Raw genomic sequence first — 25,307 nt, forward strand, 5'->3', positions numbered from 1 at the left:
AAGCTCTTTTGAAGAAGCACAAAGAAACGGGCAACGCTGAGGACCGTAGACGCAGTGGTCAGCCAAGGAAACTTACTGCAGCAGATGAAAAACACATCATGCTTACTTCCCTTCGCAATCAGAAGATGTCCAGCAGTGCCATCAGCTCAGAATTGGCAGAAAACAGTGGGACCCTGGTACACACATCTACTGTCTGGATAAGTCTGGTCAGAAGTGGCCTTCATGGAAGACTTGCGGCCAAAAAGCCATACCTCCGACGTGGAAACAAGGCCAAGCGACTCAACTATGCATGAAAACACTGAAACTGGGGTGTAGAAAAATAGCAGCAGGTGCTCTTTACTGATGAGTCAAAATTTGAAATATTTGGCTGTAGCAGAAGGCAGTCTGTTTGCCGAAGGGCTGGAGAGCAGTACACGAATGAGTGTCTGCAGTGAACAATGAAGCATGGTGGAGGTTCCTTGCAATTTTGGGGCTGCATTTTTGCAAACGGAGTTGGGGATTTGGTCAGAATTAATGGTCTCCTCAATGCTGAGAAGTACAGGCAGATACTTATCCATCATGCAATACCATCAGGGAGGCATCTGAATGGCCCCAAATTTATTCTGCAGCATGACAACGACCCCAAACATACAGCGAAAGTCATTAAGAACTATCTTCAGAGTAAAGAAGAACAAGGAGTCCTGGAAGTGATGGTATGGCCCCCACAGAGCCCTGATCTCAACATCATCGAGGTAAATCTAAATTCTGCTTTGCTTGCAAATGTTACATGTTGTGCCTTTGATAACCCTCTGATAATCTGTTTACCTTGTTTGAAAGTTTGCTAGATTTGCCAGGTTAATATTTTACATGACAAACTCAAATTGGCTTAACATTCTACAGAGCTGCTTCTAGAGGGACCTAGTGATCGCACAGCAGTCTGAAAATGAATTAAGAATAGATGCTAATTAAAACATGAAGATAGTTCAGATTATTTTGTTTACTGCTGCGGTTACCTTTGTTCACTCAAGATCCAGAGGTAAAAAAAAATAAATAAAAAAAAAAAATTCTATGTATTATTATATTATATATCATTATATTATATATCCTGCATTTATGTGTGAAAGTTGAATTTTCTAAGCGTATTGTTAAAAGTCATTATGTGTTTTAATATTGCCTTTACTGCCATTTGATGCTTTCCAGAAATGTATTTGGACTGTATTGTAGCTTCAATTGAGTTTATCAAGTAAAGGGACATTGCTGCAAAAATCTTATACACTATGTTTTGGGGTGTTTTGCATTACATTAGAAACATTAAAAGCGCATGAAGCATTATATACAATGAAAACAGATTGCACTTAATCATCCTGTACTCTATACCTGGAATGAATGATCCTGTACTTTTTAGTAAAAAGAAACCTTTGTATTTATCAAACGTAATGATGTACTATACTCAGATTTCTTTTTACACCAAAAAGTAATTTGCACAAGTTGTATGTGAACCAAACAAAACTGTTAGTGTTAAACTAGAAGGAACAATGGAGGCATTGTTGAGTCCTTCAGTTAAGTGTTACTTGTTTTTCTGTGGTTAAACAAAAATGGAGCAAATTGCATTTCGATGTCAAGACATTAACCTGGCCCAATATTCTTTCATTGCAGGCAAAGACTATGAAAAAGAGAAAATATGCCAACACTACTCGATGTTGGGAAGAGAGAAATTCAAAGCCAGGTATGTGTACAAACTATGCTGTGAATCATATTGTGGTTCGCCTAGTGTTTAAATTACGAATAAAAGCTATTCAATTATTTGGTTAATAGAGCTATGACCACTGATGTTAATAACTGTAATAAAATACTGTGCATGAGCTAGCTAGCATGGGATAAGACAAAACCAATGTGTTTTAAATTGGCTGAGAGGTTTCCGTGGGTTGATTTAATTCTGTAATGAAGCATGTTTGTCAATCATAAACACACTCAATCATTGTTACTGTTTTTTAAGTTTTTGAATACGCATGCTCTGGCATTTTAAAATGCAATAGCTCTGACATACGTGTTTGTTTGACATATAGGATGAAGCAGTGTTTACAGTAAACTCTATTTTCCTTTCTTTAGTGGGATTGTTATTTACAGCCAGAAATTCTCAACTTCTACATTTCAACAAGTGAATGCTGTTCTTGATGCAGTGGTAAACCTGGCAGCCAGGTGTTGTGCAGAGGGTGCTGATCCTAGCTGCTATGATGATGGGGTGAGTTGAAGCTGAATTAAAATGGAGCACTTCAGTATAATTACAAAGATTGAAAGCATTATCATTTATATATTTTATATTTTATTAAAAACCCCTCATTACCATTACTGAACACATTTAAGATCATGATTTGCAGTATATGGTGCATACATTTCTCAGTGGGCGGAACTTCCTCAGTGCTATTTTTAGGGTTCCTTCCGAAACACAATTATTGATGTTGAAAATAATTAAGGCCCTACATAAAAATGCAGCTCAATTGCGACCAAAGCATGAAAAATCACAGACATGTACTATAAAAACCTTTGTATAACTCTATTTTCTAGGTATTTTTAGGGGGTCCTAAAAAGGGGGAGAGACTTATACACCAGTGTGACATAGGCTTTTTCCTGAAATTGTTGTCTCAAAAAAGGAGACTTATACACTGGTTTTTACAGTAGTTCTAGTGGCTTAATTATGAAGGTGAAAAAAGCCATACAAACGGCGTTTCATTTTCTTATTTCATAAAAAAAATACCTGTCTGAAATGGTAGAAACATGACATAACTAACATTATTTTTTAATGACAATTTTATATACATGTAGAAGTAGAAATGTTTACAGTCAATCGCTCACAAAAAAGCAAGTAAGTCCAGCAAACTTTGGTGCATTTATACTATTTCACAGTAAGTAAAGTTGTAACACAAAAACCAGCCCAGACACACCTGTATATTTATAGTTTACAGGCTTTAAATTTCAAGCAAAAATGCACTTGGTAAATTTTTCAGATAGTGGCACTATGGCACTGACAAACATACCTTTTTCTGAAAGTGTTGCAGACTTTTTTATTGGTTTGAATTCATGCTGTACTGCCTGTACAGGAACACCTGTAATCAAGTGAGCATTTACCATTGAAAAAACGTTTCAATTCAGGAACCTCCTACATAAAAGCAAACATGGGTTACAAACTGTTGTTTTTATCTACCTCTAAAAAAATGTAAAACATAAAAAAAAAAAAAAGTTGCAGTAATTGACAATATATCGTAGACTGCATTTGTTAGTCCAGGTTGTGCTGTTTGTTCAGTGACTTGTTCATAAAGTTTATTCACAGTAATCAGTCTGCATCCAGATGTTTGATTACTGCAGCTTGTCATTCAAACCGGAGATTAGTTGCTGTTCCTGTTGGGCTTACTGTATTTCTGGTGACATTGACATTCAGAGGGTGCGTGTTCCAATGGAGATTTTCTTTCAGCAAGCAGAAAAAGGTCAAATGCATAAAATAATACTGTATTTATGTATTTTTCATGTTAAAGGGCATGTCTGATCCATTTTTTTTTAATATACAGATACCTCTTACATGCCTTAAATCAGGGGTCTCCAACCCGGGTCCCAGAGAGTTACAGGGTCTTCTGGTTACCAATCCTCTAACTTTACCTTCTATATATATATACATATGAGTAGGGATCTGACCTGAGTAACACTAATATACATTCAGTGGACGCCATTACATACACGGCCGGTTGTTCTGTCCAGATAGTACAACGGATGTTACAGGCTGCATTCATTGCTGTACAATGTTGCTGGTTTTAAGATAGATTACCTAATGCATCAGACAGTCTTTCTGATGCCCAAGACACGTGTCTTGGGCTTTTTTTGAATTACACTGTGTGCAGTTGAGTAATGTGAAGTTCCCTGAATTGATAAACATCTCACATTTAACCATCATGACAATAAACAAGTCTGGCATAAACAATTAACCCACTCAAAACTGCTTAACCTAAAAAAAAAAAGGTTCTACAGGTACCACAGTAACAGGCAGTTTACACAGCCTCAGTTTCTGATCGTATAATAAATTCCAGATTTCCTTAATCCATTGATGGAAATGTCTGGTCGGCTGTAAAAAAAATTTAAGCAAATTGGCCATAATTCTCATATTCACTTTGGCGTCACATTCTTTCCCATGTCCAGCTCACGCTTCTTTAACATGTGCTGCATTTCACCAGTCTGTCAGAAGGTGGGATCGCACACTGTATGCCACACATTGATTGGTTGAAGTATTATTGGCCATCCAATCCAAACAGCCAATGAAGCCAAAATAAATTCCACTCCAAAATGACCCGTTATATGATCTGTCCAAGAAAATATTAAAGGAAGGCTGGTGTTTCTTATGTGTTTCATTTCAAACCGGACAGGTAACAACCCTATAAAACGATTAACATAATAATTTCGGCAGTAATGTTAATGTTAATCAAAAACGAAATCCTATGCAAACATGTAATTAAATCATGTTATAGTTTCTAGTAATAATAATGTTGCTGTTGATACAGAAAGTTCAGTAATAATACTATACAATGAATCCAGGAAACAAGCAGTCAACTAAAGGACTAAGCATGTGTGCATGTTTCAAACAGTGGGATATCTCACTAAAAACAGTGTATGTGTTGTGTTTATGAATGTATTGGGGTTATATTTCAGTGTATGTAACATAGCAGCCTTCTTACAGTTGTGTAAAGCCTTATCTCATTGATTAAATCCTTTGACCATTCCTTTATTCCTGTTCATATGAGTTCAAACAATAGGTATTTACCCCTGGGAGTTCAAAATATGTTTTTGAATCACAAATCTATTGGGTGATTATGCATCATTGTGTATTGAGGCTATCTATAGTGTATTCTGCATGTACACTACCATTAGTATGGAAAAATGAATATGCTGGCCTTAATGCTATTTTTCCATTAGCAGATTATCTCTCAAATCTACTTTCTGATACATTTGTTAAATTGGCAGTTCTCATCTACATTGGTATTCATTTAAATTTGTAGCAGCAGATATTTTACAAAAGGCTTTGAAATTAGTCAACTAATGTTCTGCTAACATTTTTGAAAATATATAGATTATATGAAAGGTACATTTTTTATAAATTATTTTTATAAATGTCTGCCATTGTTTTGACTGTGAAGATAAACTGTCCATATTTTTTTTCTGCACAAATTGGTGGGTTTCAGTAGAGTCCAGTTGATTGTTGTGGTATGTTTTTGTTGAAGCTGTGCTGCCCCCCGTTTGTAGAAAATAGGTACTGGTTTAAATGGAAAACAAAATGATGATTCTCACAAAAGTGCCTTTTAATTAAGTAGTATTGAAGTCACAAAGATCATCAGCACCATTAGCAAATTACACTAATGAAGCTCTGTGAATTCTGTGGCCATGACTGTCACGTCATGTTTTGGTAGAATTACCAGTATGCTACATACCTCAAAAGGAACTTTTAGTATTTTGCATACAGCTGATAATAAATCAAAAGCTAAAAGTTTGAACAGAAAACAGATTACAATGAAATCACATTCAGTTATAAAATGCAACGTTACTGTTGGACACAAGCTAATTTAAATAGATATGATGATTGCAGGTACAATTTTTAAACGAACCTCCCAGCCATTAATTAGGTTGCTGTCTGAAATGTTCACTTAGACAGATTTATGCTGTTGTTGTTGACAGCAGCAACCCTTTATCATCATTGTCTTTCATGGAGAGTTGAATGCTCCATGAACTGTGTCACCATGAATAAACAATTATTCATTTAAATGCAATAAGAAATTATGTTTTAGTGAGTAAATAGAAGAAAAAAAAATACAAAATTGTAGTTACTATTATTTTTAATACATTGGAGCAACAAGCATTGGGATTTGAAATGTAATTCAGCTAGTTAACATGGTGAAATTCGATTGTAACTTTGCAGGTCCCCTTGCTTTTAACTTCAATGTACAGCCTTTAGCCAGTACCATAATTATTTGTTGTTCACCATCCTTGAAGGTGCTTTGCTACTCTTTGAGATGCTTTAACCATAGTTAGAGTGTGACGTTTTCAGGTTTTATTTCTGATCGCATGACATCCATTTAAACGTATTTTGAGCCTAGTTCCTAATTAAAGAAAATGTTAATTACAAAATGTCTCTTGTTTTATCTTCATCACTGAGTCCGATTCTGTTTGACTTAAGTTTCTTTTGAAACAGATGTGACAAATTACATTAATTGCATTTCTTTCCTGCAGTCATGGAGTTGTCCTGACAGATTTTCTTTTCAGAATAAAATACCCAGTACGGAGTCTACAATGATAAGCTGTCCATAATTTAAAATCTCCCTGATTTGTAGCAAAGAAACTCAGTCTTTAATTAGTACTTTTCTCTTTATTAGGACGTAGAGACAGCTTAACCACTACTAACTAACATTTAAAGGGAGGTAGACATTTGGAAAATAAAAAACAAAAAGTTCAAGCCCTAACCATAGTATACCACAGTGAATAACAACACAGTACTCAGCAATTCATATTAAACTGTCTTTTTCTGTCCCTTATGTTTTTAACTGTGTTGCCGCAATATTATTTGTGTATCTCAAACAGGCTACTGCTATGTCTGAAGTCTCTTGCATGGAGGATTCCCCCTTTCCGAAACACCCAGGAATCACAAAATGTTGTGAAGAACAGAGCCTGGAGAGAAAACTGTGTTTGGCTAATCTACGTGTCCTTTCAGAAGAGTTTCCTTCCCTCGAGGAGCCAACAGATGATGAAGTGTGTAAGCAATTCACAGCAGATCCCAAGGGTTATATGGAAAGGTAAGACATGAACATCCGAATAAGATTTGATATGTCAATGTATGATTAGTAAAATTCACTGCCCCATTGAGTTGCAGTTGGATTACTAATCCAAATCCTTATTTTATCCTGTGATAACATGATACTATACAATTAGGAGCAACTATTATTGATGACAAGAAGGTTTGAAGGCTTAAAGCCTAGCTCAGACTATGAGACTGACAACAGATTGGTTCACTAAAATGCAACCCAAAGAAAGTTCTAGATTTGCTTTAATAGATTTCCATTACATGAGAGTAGATGTTGAACTTCATGCTGATTTGAACTCGGCTCACGCCAAGATAAGCACCAACTAAGATGTAGCTTTGCATTAAACTAATGTGATCCATCTGCATCTGCATCCATTTGCATTGTTTTCAATCTGATGATGTAGTATCCTTGTGTCTGGTGTCGATTGCTGTAGTGTAATGCTGGCTCCAGGGATCAGCTCTTTTGCCTCCCCAGCGCATCAGCACACACAACAGCTGCGATGCTGGCTCCGGGGATCAACCCAGCGCGGTCTCCCCAGCACATCAACATGACAACCGACTGGATTGAGCTAAGTAGGGTACATCTCTGGGGTCTTCAAATCGGCACCTTCCATCCTCAGTGTTTTGTTGACTAGCCCACAACACCACAAGTGGGCTCAATGGTGATTCTGGTGTCCCAGCATCACTCCCCTCCATCCCCCACTCAGCTCAGCCCAGCTTACTTACCTGTACATCAGCGTTGCTTTCTTTCTATTGTGCTTGAGATCCCCATCCAGAATCTTTCTGTCTCAACCACAGCCAGTTGCTGCTGCTTTCTGCTGCTTCAGATAAGTTCTTCACTGTGCAACATAACTCTAAGCCACTGAACCAGACATCTCTGAGAAACCGAGTTGTAGAGTGTGCCACAAATCTCTTCAATTTGAAGGGCAGCCTTAGCATCTTCCACAGCTTTCTTTGCCATCCATTTTCTTCCAGTTTTCCACAGGTGCTGCCTCCCTTACGCATTTGTCGCGTGAATCTACTAATGTCATTTCCAGTCGGACTTCGGAGTACTTAAACTCCTCGGTTAGAGCAGAGATTGGTAGCTGCAGTATTCCTTTACCATAAAGTCTCACCCTGCTGAGGCAGTATGGAGCTCCCAACCATTTCCTGACGTATGAACTGATTAAAGCTTCCAGCTTCTCAACTGTTGTCAAGGAAACCTCCTACACAGTCAGTGGCCACAGCAGTCTTGGCAGTAGACCAAACTGAAAGCACCAGAGTTTCAGTTTGCCTGGTAAAGCGCTGCTGTCTATGCTCTTAAACCCTTCCACTGCTTGTTGTCTAACTTCTCCCACACAAACTGTGTCCTTTCGATCCCTGTCGTACCATCTCTCTAGACTTTTCATTGGCTTCTCGGACACTGTTGGTATTGCCTCACCATTAATGTAGAACCTTTTATCTACAATTTAACCTTTAATTATAGAGATGCTCCTTGATTTAGTGGGCTTGAATTGCATTTGTGCCCATTCATTGTTATTGGTTAATTTGCCCAATAACCGATTAGTGCAGGCTACTGTTGTAATCACTGTTGTCATGTCATCCATGTATGCTCGAATTGGTGGTAGTCCCATTCCAGAAGCCAAGCGCTCCCCTCCCACTACCCATTTTGAAGCCCTTATAATTACTTGTAGCCTATGGAGAAATAGTACATCCTGCCATTATTCCAACTTCTAGGCATTGCCATGTAGTGCTGAATTCTGAAGTTGAAAAACTAAATTGTAAAACTCCAAAGTAGGCTTTCACTAAATTTGTTATTGTCATCGGTATGCTGAAAAAAATCAAATGCTGCCCAAAGAAGTTCATGTGGCACTGAACCATATGCATTAACCAAATCCAGGAATGTCACATGGAGCTCCTTCCTCTCCTTTTTTGCTGATTGAATTTGTTGCCAGATTACGCTGATGTGTTCTAAGCATCCTGGGAAACCTGGAATGTCTCCTTTTTGTACTGAAGTGTCAGTGAAGCAGTTCTTTAATAGGTAGGTTGACAATCTCTGAGCAATAAAGCTGAAGAAAATCTTGCCTTCTACATTTAATAGGGAAATAGGACAAAACTGACCGATGCTTGTAGAATCCTTTTCTTTTGGTGTAAAGACTCCACCTGCGTGGCGGCATGCTCTTGGTACAATCTGTTTTTCCCATGCCACTTTCATCAATTTCCACAGGATTCGTAGAACTCCAGAAGCACTCTTGTACACTCTGTATGGAACTCCATTAGGCCCTGGAGATGATGTTGCCCTTGCTTTTTTCACACCTTGCTCTACTTCTTTCCACTTAGGTGCACAGTCCTCCATTTGGTATTCAGGTGGATTGATAGGTGGGATATCTGAAGGAATTGACATAGGCTCCTGCCTTTTTGAATCTGTATGTGTTTCCTCCAAATATCTCTCCAGCTCAAACTTAGATGATTTTAGTGTAGAGCATATGAAAAAAAAAAATCACATGCTTTACAGAAATAAATTTGAACAGGTAACCATTACTGTGGAACGTTTTTTGTTTGTTTTTTTCCCCCACAAATACACAACAAAACTATGAAAATTGTGCAGAATTAACAATAATTCAATAGCAAACTTAATCTGTAATTAAGTTGCCAAAAATGTCTGTTCTTTAGCTTTCACAAGTAGATGTTTACAGCTACTAAAAACGGTTGTGAGTTATGAGTATCGGTCATTACTGAAGTCTGGTAGTTCCTGCAAAGTTGTTAACAAAACCCTTATCTTACAATGAAAGGAAATTGATGTAAAAGAACCAAGACACTAAGTACAGTAGAATCTTTTTTGGGGAGTATTAAGGATTTTATTGAGCAATGTACTCTTGCATCCTCAAGACATTAGGTGATAAATGAATGCATGATTACTAACCTATACAGAAAGAGTCAAAGAATTACAGGTATACTACCTAATACTGTTGTGGCATTTTAAAGTAAATGTCGATAGGTATGAAAGCTTACTAATGTTTTGCTAGCCTATTTGTGCACAGTTCAACTTTTCATAGATGTGTTAAGTTTCTTTTTTGGCCATTTAAACATAAAAATAATTATGTAACTCTGTAGCATCCAATCACCCCATTATTCTTACTGCAAGTTTTGTTTATGTTTTACAAAATGATTCTTATCTCTGACATAATTTCCTAGTATACCAAAGAAACTGTGCAGACTTGTGTGTGGAGCTCTGCAAGACTGCAACCAGTTTGACCAGAAATACAAGCACTGATAAATCGCAATGTACAATAATTTCATAAGCTTTTATTTTATATATCATTTTGATATTGTATTTTTTTTTCCAATATATTGTGAAATTTTAAGGTAAATTTCCTGCATATCAGCTAAAAAAAGTAGAGGTCTATGATTTTATGTACCCTACACAAATGGCTTATTGTTTTAAGTAAATGTTTTCTTCTAAAATAAATCACTGTTAACAAAACCATATGCACACTTCTCTACATATACCTAGCTACATATATACCTTTTAATTGTGTGGGGGGAGGGGGGTTTTAATATATAAATATACTGGTACCAGTAGTGATATTTTACTGTATACTGCCAATCGGATAAAAACTAGTTTATTTTTTATTTAATTATTTATTTATTTTTATTATTAAATATATTGTTATTATTTGTTTATTTTGCTTAAGGTGACTGTGAACGTGTGGTTTGCTGTGTGTGGTGAGAGGGTGATGCAGGTCTTCCAAACAAGGGCAGACACAAAGTTCACGGTTCACAGTTTAATTCCTCCAACCACTTTTCACCGTTCAGAAATAATAAAGCTGGCTCTACCCAACAATGTGTATCGCCAGCGCAAAAACGAAGGTTTACAGTCCCGAAATAATACCCATAGCCCCGCCCCCTCCGACAGCTAGTTCAATCACGTCTCCTCCAATTTATGAATGAAATTTCGCTCACCGTACTAGGGTGATGACTCCTGGTACCGTGATGTCGTCCCTTTCCTTGAATGGCCGGCTTCCGACTCCCCCTGGAATAAACTGCAAAACCATTCAGTACGGGGCACGTAATTCCTCCTGTGCAGTGTTCTCACAGGTCTAGAGGGAGAATGTGACATACAGTATCTGAACAAGCAGCAGCATATGTACACTAATAAATATAGCTGTGTCATTTAATAGCAGCAGCTGTTTCTGTATATAGGGTGCATGTACTAGGGAAAATTATATGCTTCCTCCTTGGGCCTTGTTTTTTTATTTTGAACATTATCATGAATGGGCATAAAATCCATGCTTCTTCTTTCCTGTAATTACAAGTCTGAAGAACAATGACACATTTGCAACTGTCTTACTTACAATCTTTCAAAGGGGAAGGGGGGGGGGGGGTAGGGTTAATATATAGTTGTGACAAATGGTGGACTCTTTGAATGGTACTGAAGGTGGATCATACTGTACACTGAATCAGAAAGACTGTCTTTTTACTGTATGTTTCAGTTTCTAGTTAAATTTGTCCATGTCTTAGGTATCTTTATGAACTGGCAAGAAGGCATGGAAGTGTCCCAGCTGGATTAGTACTAAATGCTACTGACAGCTATTCAAGGATGGTTGCATCCTGCTGCAGTTCATCTCAATCCAAAGTCTGTTTTCTTAAAGAGGTAATCGTAATCTGATGATCTCATTTTATTCCCCTTGCTCTTAAACACAAGAATGGTTGAAAACAATTCACTAAACTTTCATATTGTTTTCTATATTCAATTCTGCATTTTGTACTTTCAATTATAGAGACTACAACAAAAGAACTCCAAGTTATTTTTACGATTAGCTTCCCATCTTTGCCACAACCAAGTGCATTTCAAATCTCTGAGTACTGGGTAAGTAAACAAGATTAATCCCAGCTAACATTTTAAGTGTGTTTCCTATTGTTGCAATAGACAGGCGGCAGTTCAAATCTAAAACTAAGGTTGCACGTGCATTCTGGGAAGCTGTGAGAATTGTGCGGCTTTCCAGTTTGCAGTTTCTCTTACTCTGCATCAAATCTAAGAATTTTTGACAACATGGGGGCTGCAAAATAGGAGGCTAGTATTGTTTTTACATTGTATAATTGTTTGAATTTCATAAACTTAAACATCACTTAGATTTAATATGTTCCATGGTTGCTATAAAGAAACCATTAAAAGTTTGTTGGCCACAAGGTTTGAAAAAATTAAGTTAATGGCGTTAATTGGCTTATAAGATTTTGCCCACAGCCACCAGAGGGTGCACGTATATTGGGGCGCTCTGGTCAGATTTGATCCCTACTTTATATACTTGTACCACTCTGGTAGGAAAAGGATAAAACCTTATCATTAATGCATGTTCTCTATCAAATGTAAACCTTATTTCACATTCCCTTAAAATGTACTAATTTATGCATCACTTTGTCATTGTATTATTGTTTTTATCTTGTTCATAAAAAAGGTGTTTAAAGTGTGTTGATATTTTTGTGTTGGTTAGATTGGCAGTAAGTTTTGGACAGATGATACCTAGTGCTTCGTTTGAAGAAGTCTTCCCCATAGCCGAGTATCTTCAACAAGGGCTTGCAAAATGTTGTTTCAATCCAAACCCTGAATGCCTTGTTAAAGAGGTAAGAATTATTTCCATGGAAAAAGCAGCTTGAAAGAAAATATGTTTTGAGTATGAGCATCAGAAGCTCAAGATTGAAGTAAACGGCAGGTTAGAGTAAAGTGTACACATCAAAAATCATGATATTATCTCGAGTATTGCAGAATTACAGGTAAACTACCAACACTGGCCTGGTTTCTATGCAGTTTAGAAAGTCGTTTCTCTCCCTCTCCACCGTCATTATTTTGTAACATAGCACACAGATACCGCACACATTCCTCATGCTATAAAACATTGTATGACTTTAAAGGGTGGGTAAATCACCTTCTCAATGTTAAAAAGCTGTGGAAACAAGTCCAGAAGACGTGCATTATGCTTACCAGACTTCAGCCGTGAAAATTCTGTTTGTGACGTAACCTCACGTAACTTTCTGCTATAACTAAATGTTGTACCAAGTAATGCTATATTATTTGCTATAAGTAGCCCTGCAAGCTTATTTGACCAAGGAAGAAAAATGAGGGGTTTAGAGACCTTTTCATTGTGTGTGTGTGTTTTTTTTTTTCTTTTTTTAATGACACCATTTATTCAGCGTTTCAGATTATTGTCATTTGACTCATAAAGTGCTTTATAGCAATTCATTGCACTAGCCTTAAAGAGTAAGTAGCAGGGTTCTGAAAAATATAGCGTTATGTATTCTCACATGTTGCTACAACTGTTTAAATAATGTACTTGTAATTTCTCTTTTCATTGTTAACATCTCTTATAACTTTAGTTTGTTTCAAAGTTCTTTTCAAAATTACCACTCTGGTACATTGGGGTTTGAGATATGTCCTCTAAATCAGTTGCTCTCAAACTTTTTTATACAGTGCAGAACTAATTTATTTTAACGTTTTGTTTTGTTTCTGGACTTTGCGATACCTGCACGATGGGTGTCTTCAGTAACAGTCGTATCTTCAACATGTCGACAATAAGTGAAACAATCAACCATTTTGTTACAGACTTTCTAACAAGTCTGCCACAAACAATTTTGGCTGTTACTTAATTAAACCCTTGTAAAAAAAATAAAATAATGCTTAACATAAAAAAAGAATAATCCTACTGCATGAGCAGGCAATGATTTGTGAAAGCTGATATTTAGTCGGCATGGAAATGAGATGTAAAGTTAATAGCAAAACTCACATTTTAATGATAGTTTCATCCCCTTAGGTTTCATTAAAAAAAGAAATGTTTAAAAAAAATTGTTATAGTCAACTGGAACTAATAATTTAAAGATGCCACATTGTCTCTGGCAAGCTATTCAGCAAAGCAATTTGGACTTCCATGCACAAAAAGCTGTAGTAATGTTGGGTGGATCATTACAGCTTCCTTGTGGGAGATGTGTGACTATCCAGATTTGGTATATGACAATAACAAAAAATCAGTTTGGTTTTGGTCCCTTGCTGTGTAATAGCAATGGTGTTGACTATAGAAATGGAATTGATTTGCAGGCTCTGCTTCAAAAACGGAATTTCAAAAAGTCCACAGGCCACTGGTTAATGTCTTGTATTAATAAAATCATCTCTTTCAGCACAGCACGCTGGGGTTTTAATCGATGTTAATTTCCCCCTAGATATAATGTGAGTGTGTGAGCCTTGTGTTCTAGCTACAGGTGCAGGGGTTATGCTCTGCAGCACTAGCTAAACTTAGAAAACGCAGGACAGCTTTAAACTTTAACCGGGATCGTGATGAAGTACAAAGTGCATCTAAAACATGAAAAGAATGCATCAACATTAACTGCAATATGTCAAATGTGTACTATAATGGTAGTTTTGTGTTTTGTTCTGTTTTTTTTTTTCTCTAGTTTATAGGATTGAAGACAGTCTTGTGTACAAATTCCACCTTACCAGCCAAGTATGATAAATTAGAAAAATGTTGTACTAAACCTTGTTTGGATGTTTTACCCTGCGTTGATTCATTGGACGCCCAGCCCCCTATTCAATTATCAGAAATACAAGAGCCTGTGAACGAAGATCTCTGCAAAGATGCTAGTTCTGTCACTATTAATAAGTAAGTACAAAAGGTATGTATTTCAAATTACAAAAATAAAGGTATTTTTATTATCCAATTGGAATGCAGAGCAGGCTGAACAAAAACATGAATTAATTAATAGTGGTGTGAATGTGAAAGTCAGCTTGGAATCTGGTGATGGAAATAACACAAACTGAAAAAGCAGACCTACATACAGTAGATAATGGCCACTCTTAGTTAGCCAACTGTTTTATGACAAAAAGAAGCCCAATATTCTGATACTGCAGCAGTTGGAGGTATTTTATTTTTGTTTTAATAAAACATATGCCATCAGTTTATAGCTGTTCAAATGATTCTCACCACTGGCATTTTATAAAATAGTTACATAATAAAAACAATAAAATAAATGCAGAATATTTTGCCCTTCCTCAACTCCATGGCATTAGAAGCAGACTGTTTGAGAGTCCCAGACCAGGTGTAGCTTGTAGAAGTACACAGCTAAACAAAAACAAAAAGGGTGTCCTGCACAAAAGCCTGCAATATGTAACTCCTGGTGCATTGTTGCAGTGGAAACAGGTGGGTTATGTTCCATGTTCAAACTTTATAACTAAGCCATGACTGCTGTACTTGTCACAATGTACTGCACTGGTGTACAGGCTGGTCAGCGATGAACCGCTTGCAACCAGAGTTGTGTTTTCCAGTGGTTGTTTTCTGCAAACTTTGCCATGCCAGGTAGATAAATAAGGACATGGTATAAATTAAAATAATACCAAATTAACTGCAGCATATTTAACACTGCCATCTAGTGTATTAGATAAACCAGCAGTGGCTGTGTGATAATACCAATGAGTGATTAAGAACGGCAACAGGAATCATACCAAACAGGAGTCTAGCCTCATGGGACACGCACACAATTACATTTATTAAAATGAAATACATACTATAGGAGGAGAATGGCTCAGTGCATGTTTTGCACATACTTTACCTTTGCACCCTTAAGCAGCACAGCCTTTGCCAAAGGGACAGAGGACCATTCACACATCTACTCCTATGTTCACACTTTAAATATGTCTGTACTAACAGAATATACATTATTCCATTGCTCAACCTGGTCAAAATGCTTTGTTTTTGTGCAAATATAAGTACAAAAGTCCTGCGCTGTCAGAACTGGTAGACAATGGTCGCAGGTTTACACCAAGTGGAATTCTATAAAGGTAAGATTGAACAGATGAGGGAGAAAGGGTTAATACTGAAAGGTGGTGGCAAATGTCTCAGCTAATGCTGTTAGCAAGTTATTGGAAAAAAAGGGCTTACTGGTTCTGTAAAGAACAACAAATGGCATGAAAGAACATTTATTGGGTATGTGGCAGTATTAGGCAAAGAAATCAAAGGCTGTCATACAGAGAGCTAGCAAATGGTCTTAGAAAAGGCACCAGACATTCTTAAAAGATTTTTTTATTTATTTATTTTTATGATAGCGCAATTGTTGAATGAAGAGTTATACAGTGTAAGTTAATAAGTCATATTTGGGTTGAGATTCTGACTGCTCAGATTGTGCAAAATGATGTCTCTTATAATAAGGGGCATCCTACACACAAAGTATTGGTATTAACTTAATATAAATTTTAAAAAATAGAATTTACTATGGAACTGGTATTGAATATAAATAGTTAAATCTTAGAAGTGTGCCAGATTACTTTGGACAGGATGTCATCTGTACACAGGTTAGCTTGTACTGGTCATTTTCATACATGAGATTTATATTAGGTAAAAACAAATCACAAGAATATCAAGAAGACAAGGCCTGTCCTAACTTCTGAGTTGCCCACATTGATCCTTTGTTCTCCTTCGTTGTCTATTTTAGCCATCTCTCCAGTTCTGTCAGAAAATAATTTAGGTTCAGGTGAGGTGAACAAACTGCTTCTGTAAAAAAAAAAAAAAAAAAAAGTTACTTAGGTGAGTATCCCAAACAGCTCGAAGTTCTGCACGCAAGCCAACAGTAATCTGTGAACAAAATAGGTCTCTCAAGCACATCTTATGATCTATGAAAAGGCACAAGTACATAAAAGCCTTTTTATAACAGTGCTATCTATGAGGAATTGTAGAAACACTGGGGGGTTGGGGAATTGGGAATCATGTCCCAGGCCCATTCATTCTGGGATGCCAGGCCTGGCCATTTATTTATTAAATAAATTAAATAGTTGAACTTGGCCCAGGCCTGAAAATACCTGTGGGCGGAACTGGTAGCCACTACAATGGGGCACTAGAGACAAAGAGCACATCATTTAACTTCTCTTCTTTGGGCTATTCTTTACACCCCACGTTTACTTCATGGCATTCTAGGCATTAAGCATTTAAGCTGAACAAGAGTTTTTGTTTACTCATGATGGTAAAAAAGTAGGTCTCAACCTACCTGGCCATTATTTAACAAATATATAGTTTATATTGTATTATACATTGATTCAGTGTTTAAGTTTCCTTTCTTGGCTACCTTAAACCTAGCATAAAACAGCTTACAGTAAATAGCAATGTCTGAATTATACATTAAGAAAAAAATGTTCTCTCAAGTGCATAAGACTAAGAATATGTACAATTTAATACATGGCAACCCTTACAAATCAAGTGTAGGTGTAGTGGAAATAATCAGTGCTTTTGTTACCTAAAACAGTGGTTATTGATGAGCACTCATATTTAGCATTCAAGACACTGGCTGATAAAAAGTAATAGCAATATAAACCACTCTAAATGGTTACAAACATCATAAAAAAAAGGTAATGGGGAAAATGCAGTTCAAAGCTGCTTACTCTTTAATTTTGAAAATCTTCTTGTTTTTATGCATTGATTTTTCTACAGCAGAAGAAATGTATTCATTATGTATGTTTAGGTACTTCTTTGAGATTGGAAAACGACACCAACATCTTCCAATCCCAATTCTTGCAACAATTTTTGGAGGTTTCAACAAGATGGTGAATTCTTGCTGTAGTGCTGAGGACTCCAACACTTGCTTAAACGCTAAGTAAAAAAAAAAAAAAAAAAAAAAAAAAAAAAAAGCTGATACCATAAATGTTTTTGTTTTTTTTACCCGGTAACTCAAAGATATTATTCTTTTGAATAAAACTACTTACACCTGTTAATCCTGTAGTGAAATCAGAAGTCTCTGAATAGCAGGTGTGAATTTACATTGAACAGGCCTCTCTGAAAGCGGTTTTCACCACAACCAGACTTCAGGACCCTCTGACAGAAATTATAAGAAGTTTGCTGTTCATTTCTTACCTTAGAAATAAAATACTGTGTAACATTTTTCCAGTTCCCCAACAAGTTTTCATTTCAGAGCTCAGCTTGCCTACATAACATTTCTTTCAAACTTCCATACATCAGTCTGGCTTCAACTGTTCTGTCTCTATCCATATTTGCTTTTACATGTATTCTGGACATGGGATAAGAACATGTCACATAGACTGTATGCAGAAAGCAATGTGCACATCACTTTGTATGAGCCTGTGCATACATTTTAGCATATTCTTGGAAACTTGTGTGGTATTTGGGGGGCATGAATAAGGGCTCCTCCCCCTACTTCCCTCCTACCAGTAACATCTGCGAATCCCCTATTTAAACCCCAAGCCTTGAGTTTTCTCTCTTGCCTTTTTTTTTTTTTTTTTGGTTTTTGACCATCCTCCCCTCCTCCACCACTATACTTCCTCTTCTGTTCGGCTCACCACCTCCGCAACTGTGCCCTCCTTTACAATGGTCTCCCTCTTGGGGGTAAGTGAAGCTCACTTCCCAACTTTTCAACTTCCCCCAAATAAAATGGGAAAACCCGGTGGGTAGCGCGAAGGATGAAATAGAAATGGTGGAAATGACAAATGACTGCTTCCTAACACAATTTGTGAAGGCACCCACTAGAGGGGAGGCATGCCTTGATTTAGTCTTTTCAAATAACGAAGATAGAATAACTAAAACAGAGGTCAGAGAACCACTGGCAAACTCAGACCACAACATGGTCTCATTTGAAGTGTTTTTTAAATCCCCAAAAGAAATGACTAAAGCTAAGGTTTACAATTTTAGAAAAGCAAACTATGAAGGTATGAAACAGAGACTAACAGAAGTAGATTGGAGTAAAATAGAGAAAACACCCACAGAAGAAGGATGGTTATTCTTCAAAAATGTAGTACTAGAGGCGCAAAACAATTATATCCCTGAAGTAGACAAATCTAAATGTAAAACTAAATTGCCAAAATGGTTTAATAGATCAATTAAAAAAAATATTCAGCGAAAAAAGGCACTTTACAGAGCATTAAAAAAGGACCAAAAAGAAAGTACGCAGAAAGAGTACACAGAACTGCAAATGCAAGTCAAAAAGGAAGTTAGAAAGGCCAAGAGAGAAATAGAAATAAACATTGCTAAGGGAGCTAAAACCAATTCCAAAATGTTTTTCCAATATTACAACAGCAAGAGAACATTCAAAGAGGAGATTAAATGTTTAAGAGATACAAATGGCAAAATCGTAGAGGAAGAAAAAAAAAATAGCAAATATGTTAAATGATTACTTTTCACAAGTTTTTACAAAGGAAGATACTGACAACATGCCCCACATGTCATCCAGTTCCTATCCAGTTTTAAATAACTTTAGCATAACTGAGGCAGAAGTGTTAAAGGGACTAGGAGCTCTTAAAATAAACAAATCCCCTGGGCCGGATGAGATCCTCCCAGTAGTACTCAAAGAAATGAAAGAAGTAATTTACAAACCGCTAACCAAGATCATGCAGCAGTCTCTTGACACAGGGGTGGTACCGACAGACTGGAAAATTGCAAACGTAATACCGATCCACAAAAAGGGAAACAAAACTGAACCAGGTAACTACAGACCAGTAAGCCTGACTTCTATTATATGCAAACTTATGGAAACTATAATAAGATCCAAAATGGAAAATTACCTATATGGTAACAGGGTACTGGGAGACAGTCAACATGGTTTTAGGAAAGGGAGATCGTGCCTAACTAACTTGCTTGATTTTTTTGAGGATGCAACATCGATAATGGATAATTGCAAAGCATATGACATGGTTTATTTAGATTTCCAGAAAGCTTTTGACAAAGTCCCGCACAAAAGATTAATTCTCAAACTGAACGCAGTTGGGATTCAAGGAAACACATGTACATGGATTAGGGAGTGGTTAACATGTAGAAAACAGAAAGTACTGATTAGAGGAAAAACCTCAGAATGGAGTGTGGTAACCAGCGGTGTACCACAGGGATCAGTATTAGGTCCTCTGCTATTCCTAATCTACATTAATGATTTAGATTCTGGTATAGTAAGCAAACTTGTTAAATTTGCAGACGACACAAAAGTAGGAGGAGTGGCAAACACTGTTGCAGCAGCAAAGGTCATTCAAAATGATCTAGACAAGATTCAGAACTGGGCAGACACATGGCAAATGACATTTAATAGAGAAAAGTGTAAGGTACTGCACGCAGGAAATAAAAATGTACATTATAAATATCATATGGGAGATATTGAAATTGGAGAAGGAATCTATGAAAAAGACCTAGGAGTTTTTGTTGACTCAGAAATGTCTTCATCTAGACAATGTGTGGAAGCTATAAAAAAGGCTAACAAGATGCTCGGATACATTGTGAAAAGTGTTGAATTTAAATCAAGGGAAGTAATGTTAAAACTGTACAATGCACTAGTAAGACCTCATCTTGAATATTGTGTTCAGTTCTGGTCACCTCGCTATAAAAAAGATATTGCTGCTCTAGAAAGAGTGCAAAGAAGAGCGACCAGAATTATTCCGGGCTTAAAAGGCATGTCATATGCAGACAGGCTAAAAAAATTGAATCTGTTCAGTCTTGAACAAAGAAGACTACGTGGCGACCTAATTCAAGCATTCAAAATTCTAAAAGGTATTGACAGTGTCGACCCAAGGGACTTTTTCAGCCTGAAAAAAGAAACAAGGACCAGGGGTCACAAATGGAGTTTAGATAAAGGGGCATTCAGAACAGAAAATAGGAGGCACTTTTTTACACAGAGAATTGTGAGGGTCTGGAATCAACTCCCCAGTAATGTTGTTGAAGCTGACACCCTGGGATCCTTCAAGAAGCTGCTTGATGAGATTTTGGGATCAATAAGCTACTAACAACCAAACGAGCAAGATGGGCCGAATGGCCTCCTCTCGTTTGTAAACTTTCTTATGTTCTTATGTTCTTATGAACCCACCCGCTGCTAGATTTATCCTCCGCGAGAATGGCCAAATTTAACTATCACTGTCATCTTTCCATTCTCTCCTCTAGATCCCCCCTGGGGGAAGTATCAATTGCTTCCCAGCCTTAGAGATCGAACGGTTCAGCCTCACTCCGCGAGGGTGGCTCTCCGTGAGCCAAGGGAGCTCTCTTTACTCTTCTCGAAGCACATATCTTCTATTATCAATTCCTGAGATCTCTTCCTCTACACAGCCCTTAATCATGTTCAGTGAATTGTAATTTACATAGCCATTGCTGAATTTACCTTTAAGGTTGCACAGACACAGAAATAAATATCTGTTTTTGTTTAACAGGAACAGACACAATGCTTTGACTTACTGTAATTGGTATTGTTGACTGTTAAATCTTTATTTCTTGAGGCATGTTTTTGGTCCTCTAAAATTAAAATAGACTTTTAGACTGGGGCCTGTAAATATGGCCTGAAAATACTTCATCTGATTTACATAATTGTCAATATTGAATATTTTTAAATGTAAAGTTTAGAAATGTGTACCTTGTATGTGCATATTCTGTTAGTGATACTGAGAACAACACACTTTTCAACCTCAATCCAAAGCGATTATGCTCTATGTCTGCACTGCCTTGGCACTTTATTAGGACCTCTATAACCCATTTGATTTGGCTTCGCCCTGGTGTGGGCGATTTTTCCTGGTACACCTTGGGTCCCTGGGAGGCTGAACGAATGTCTTAGCTTGCTGAAGCCCCGTTGTGGATCAGCTCCATCCCTCAGTGCCGGAGTTGTGCCAGAGTTGTACCCTGATGGTGAGGACTACTTCAAAACAACAGGTCACCCATCCAACATGCCAGAATTGTGCATGAACACTTTGAGGATCATGACAAACTTCAGACATCTTCCATCAACACCACAACCCAGGATCTCAGTTGAGCTGATCATGTTTGAGATGAATGTGAAGATGCATTCGTCATCATGATCCTCTGCCTACCTCTCTGAATGGTTTAACAGCACCTTGTGGAGTCTGTGCCAGTCAAGTCAAGGTTGCGATGAGGGTAAGATGCAGGTCCTAATTAAATGGCTTGACAGTGTCTAATGCATTTATTCTGTGTTCCAGAGACCCCTGATGAAGAAAGAGATTGGAACATTTACATCAAAGGCTAATGAGATATGTGAAAATTATCGGAAACTGGATTTCACTGTTTATAAAGAAAGGTGAGTTTTATGCTATTCAAAATCTCATTCAAACAAAGCTATCCACACGTGTACTTATAGTGTGTGTGTGTTTGTGTGTGTGTATATATATATATATATATATATATATATATATATATATATATATATATATATATATCACACACACAAACACACACACACTCTAAAAAGTACATGTCTTTATTTTGATCTAATAATCTCTGGACAAACACAAAGCTGAAAATGACTTAAAACAGACTGGTACTCTTTAAACTTTATACCCATCAATTCAGAATATTGTATATTGAATTTCAGATGTGCAATACATCAAACACAATTAAAAAAAAAGCAGCCTCTCTGAAAATAATCTTTATAATAATTTGGTGAGCACCTTAAATTAGAAAGAGAAAGTGAATGCAATTATACGATACAAAAACCTAAACATTTGAATGCATACACACTTAGAGCCATTAAGTTTGGAGTTTATCTTGAAAGCAAATTCAATTATTGTAAAACCAAAATGGTCTTCACTGAAGTGAGAATTAATACATCATATAACCCTCTGATAAAAAACTCTGTTCAGCACATTATTATTAAAGGGATTTATGTTTTTCAATAATGGTATTAAAGTCTCTTTATTTTAAAAACTTTGTAAAGGACATTGACACATTTTCAAGAGAAGTTACCTGGGGCCACTAAGGAAGAAATCAACAAAAAAGTTGAAGAGCAGGCAGAGTTTGCTTCAACTTGCTGTTTCCCAAAAGGACCACCACTGAGGTGTCAGAAGCTGGTAATGAAAACTAAACTTTTCACATTCACTTTAACCTCAGATTTTCATTTCCTATTACTGCCATTCATAGTGTTTGTTTAACAGTTTGGGAATGGCATTCACATTTATTACAGATTATTTTTTATTTTTTTTAATGCTTTTTTATGTTCAAGTACTTTTTCAAAATGCAAAGAATTACATCAAACAAAAATTACCTTGCAGCTACATAAACTTGTTACCACCTATTAAAATTGCTTTTAAATTTTGATGCAGTTCTGTCTGAGTTCTGAATACCTCATTTACTTAGCATGATATCATGTTGATGCAGTCCTGTGTAAATTCTGAATACCAACATTTGGTAATTTTTTGCAGCTGAATAATTTTCGAGCAGAGTTTGTTTGAATATTCCAATATTAATCTCATTGCAAAAAAAAGAAAAATAAAGAAAACATGCTTTTGGTTCCCCGTAGCACTCTAATCCTGGTGAGACCACTCAAGAAGGATTTAACTCTTCTAACTCAAGTCCCCCAAACATGCTTTAATGATACTGCAGGCATAACCTTTTTGCAGGATACTTAGTTGCTTTGTGGCAGCTGTCTTAGCCCCATATTAATAAAGCAATTATTCAGAGCTGCTCAAATGAACGTCACTCACTTACAATGACTTTTACAATAATAATGATTGAGTGTACTGTATGTTTAGGGTTTGCAAATAATTACCAATGAATGTATTTATTAATTTATGTATTCATTTATTTGATATTTACAGGTAAACACAATTGGACACACATGTGATGGTGATACATGTTTATTAATTTAGGTATGTAATTAAATTGACTCTTAAATGTTATTTATCTATTTGTACTATGTGGTTTTACCAAAATGACTGGGCTAAATCAGAAATAATGTGGATGTAATATGCAAAAACAGACCTTTAAATCGTTAGTTGGTTGTTTCAATTACTAGGTTTGTAATATACAGCCCAGGATGAATTGAATGGCCTTTTTCTGCTTACCTGATATCAAGTTTGTGTGCGCTTTGATAAAATGAAAAATATATTTATCAAAACGCCAAGTATAAACAGATGCAGGCAGCTGGGTAACAGGGGTGCCTAATGTAGTATGTGACTCATCCATGTGAGGTGTTAATTTTTTTTGTTTGTTTGTTTTCCTAAAGTAATTTTCAAGTACAGTATGTTTCAGTTGCTAGAGCAACGACTGGTCATTCACAAAGTGTCTTGCTCAGACAGACACCGTGTAAGGTACGTGCACAGTACCCTGAAGAAAACGTACTGCACTGTATTACATTATTTAGTGCAGGTGTAAGCACACTCGTATTCTGAATTGTAAAAACAGTGTTAATCCAATAAATAATTTGTGGTCAAAAAGTGAAAATTGCAATAATAAAAACAACAATCCCCCGAGTAATGCTTTTCTTTGAACTGGGTTTATATTATTGCATTGCAACCAGTATACTGGATATTGATGGTGTATAGAGACAATGAAAACGAAGTATTAATTTAATTCTTTTCTGACTTATTTTCAGGAGCTCTCAACTGGAAGTCCCTTTCTGGATACAGCGTATGGTTAAATTTACAAATAATTGTAGATAATACAACAGTGTATAGTACAAACTAAAAACTAATTGCATTAATATGAACTTTTTTCAGTCATGAAATAAAATTAAAGATACAAAGATGTTTGTTTTTTAAAGCCTCTTTAAAGATCTGTTATGCCTTGGTCCAATGGTCTTTAATCTCCAAGCCTTCAATCCAGTTGTATTTAACTATATGTCTTCCCTCGATGGAGAAAAACGCCAACTGCAAAACTACAATGAATAAGAAAAAAAAATGTAAGACTACTTACAAGACCCCAAATCAAATGGCAGAGTTGTCTCTGGGTTAGGAACTTGAGAATTGGATCTACCCCCCAGATTTAATGAACATGCTTATAAAATAAACATGATGAATTTACATTTCTGAATCAATAAAAAAATGTAATAAAAAATAGATGTACTCAACATTTCTATATTAGATGGTGTAGATGGTGTAAAGAAATGTATCCTAATGTTGTATGTATTTTTACACTAGATGGTGCTCATGAATCACAAATGTCCTTTCTTTATTCTTATATACAGTCACTGTACCACCTTGCCTGGGTTGGATAAACATGTGATTGTGAAATGTCAATTTTGTTTGCCACAAGTGATTATACTTTAGAGTAATATTGTTATTACTTTACCTGTGGGGGATGTGGGTGTAGAACTTTACAACAAGTGTCTCTTCAGAACTTTGAACGACTGTGGAAGTAAGCATGAATTACCAATGACTTCCATATATATATATATTATATATATATATATATATATATATATATAGAGAGAGAGAGAGAGGAGAGAGAAGAGAGAGAGAGAGAGAGAGAGAGAGAGAGAGAGAGAGAGAGAGAGAGAGAGAGAGAGAGAGAGAGAGAGACATACTTCAATCTGAAAATGTCTTGTAGTTTTAGTACATTCTTTTCAGATCCTTACCCTTACATGAAAACTGAGCTGAGATATAAGGTGAAGTAGGGAAATACTGCTCTATAATAAGATGACTTTTTACTTCTGTTACATCTTTGCAAATGTGAGGGTCATAATTTTTGGAACCTAAATCTCAAACTGCAGTTATTCTTCGGGTAGTATGTATTCTTCGGGTTTATACTGACAGACTTTGTAGGGAAGCACCATGGTTATTTTT

General features: G+C 36.4%; 1 protein-coding gene across 1 annotated transcript; it reads left to right on the forward strand.

Annotated features, from left to right (window-relative positions):
• The first annotated feature begins 863 nt into the window (after positions 1–863).
• Positions 864–24,268, forward strand: gc (GC vitamin D binding protein). Its single transcript, XM_041253033.1, has 13 exons — positions 864–1,015; positions 1,636–1,705; positions 2,089–2,221; positions 6,592–6,803; positions 11,312–11,444; positions 11,572–11,660; positions 12,283–12,412; positions 14,231–14,436; positions 17,282–17,414; positions 21,729–21,826; positions 22,463–22,595; positions 23,343–23,393; positions 24,119–24,268. Exons 1-12 carry the CDS (start codon positions 952–954, stop codon positions 23,391–23,393), a joined length of 1,452 nt encoding a protein of 483 aa, XP_041108967.1. The 5' UTR covers positions 864–951; the 3' UTR covers positions 24,119–24,268.
• Positions 24,269–25,307: the final 1,039 nt, after the last annotated feature.

The sequence above is a fragment of the Polyodon spathula genome, chromosome 1, assembly GCF_017654505.1.
Source record: "Polyodon spathula isolate WHYD16114869_AA chromosome 1, ASM1765450v1, whole genome shotgun sequence".
NCBI classification, from domain to species: domain Eukaryota; kingdom Metazoa; phylum Chordata; class Actinopteri; order Acipenseriformes; family Polyodontidae; genus Polyodon; species Polyodon spathula.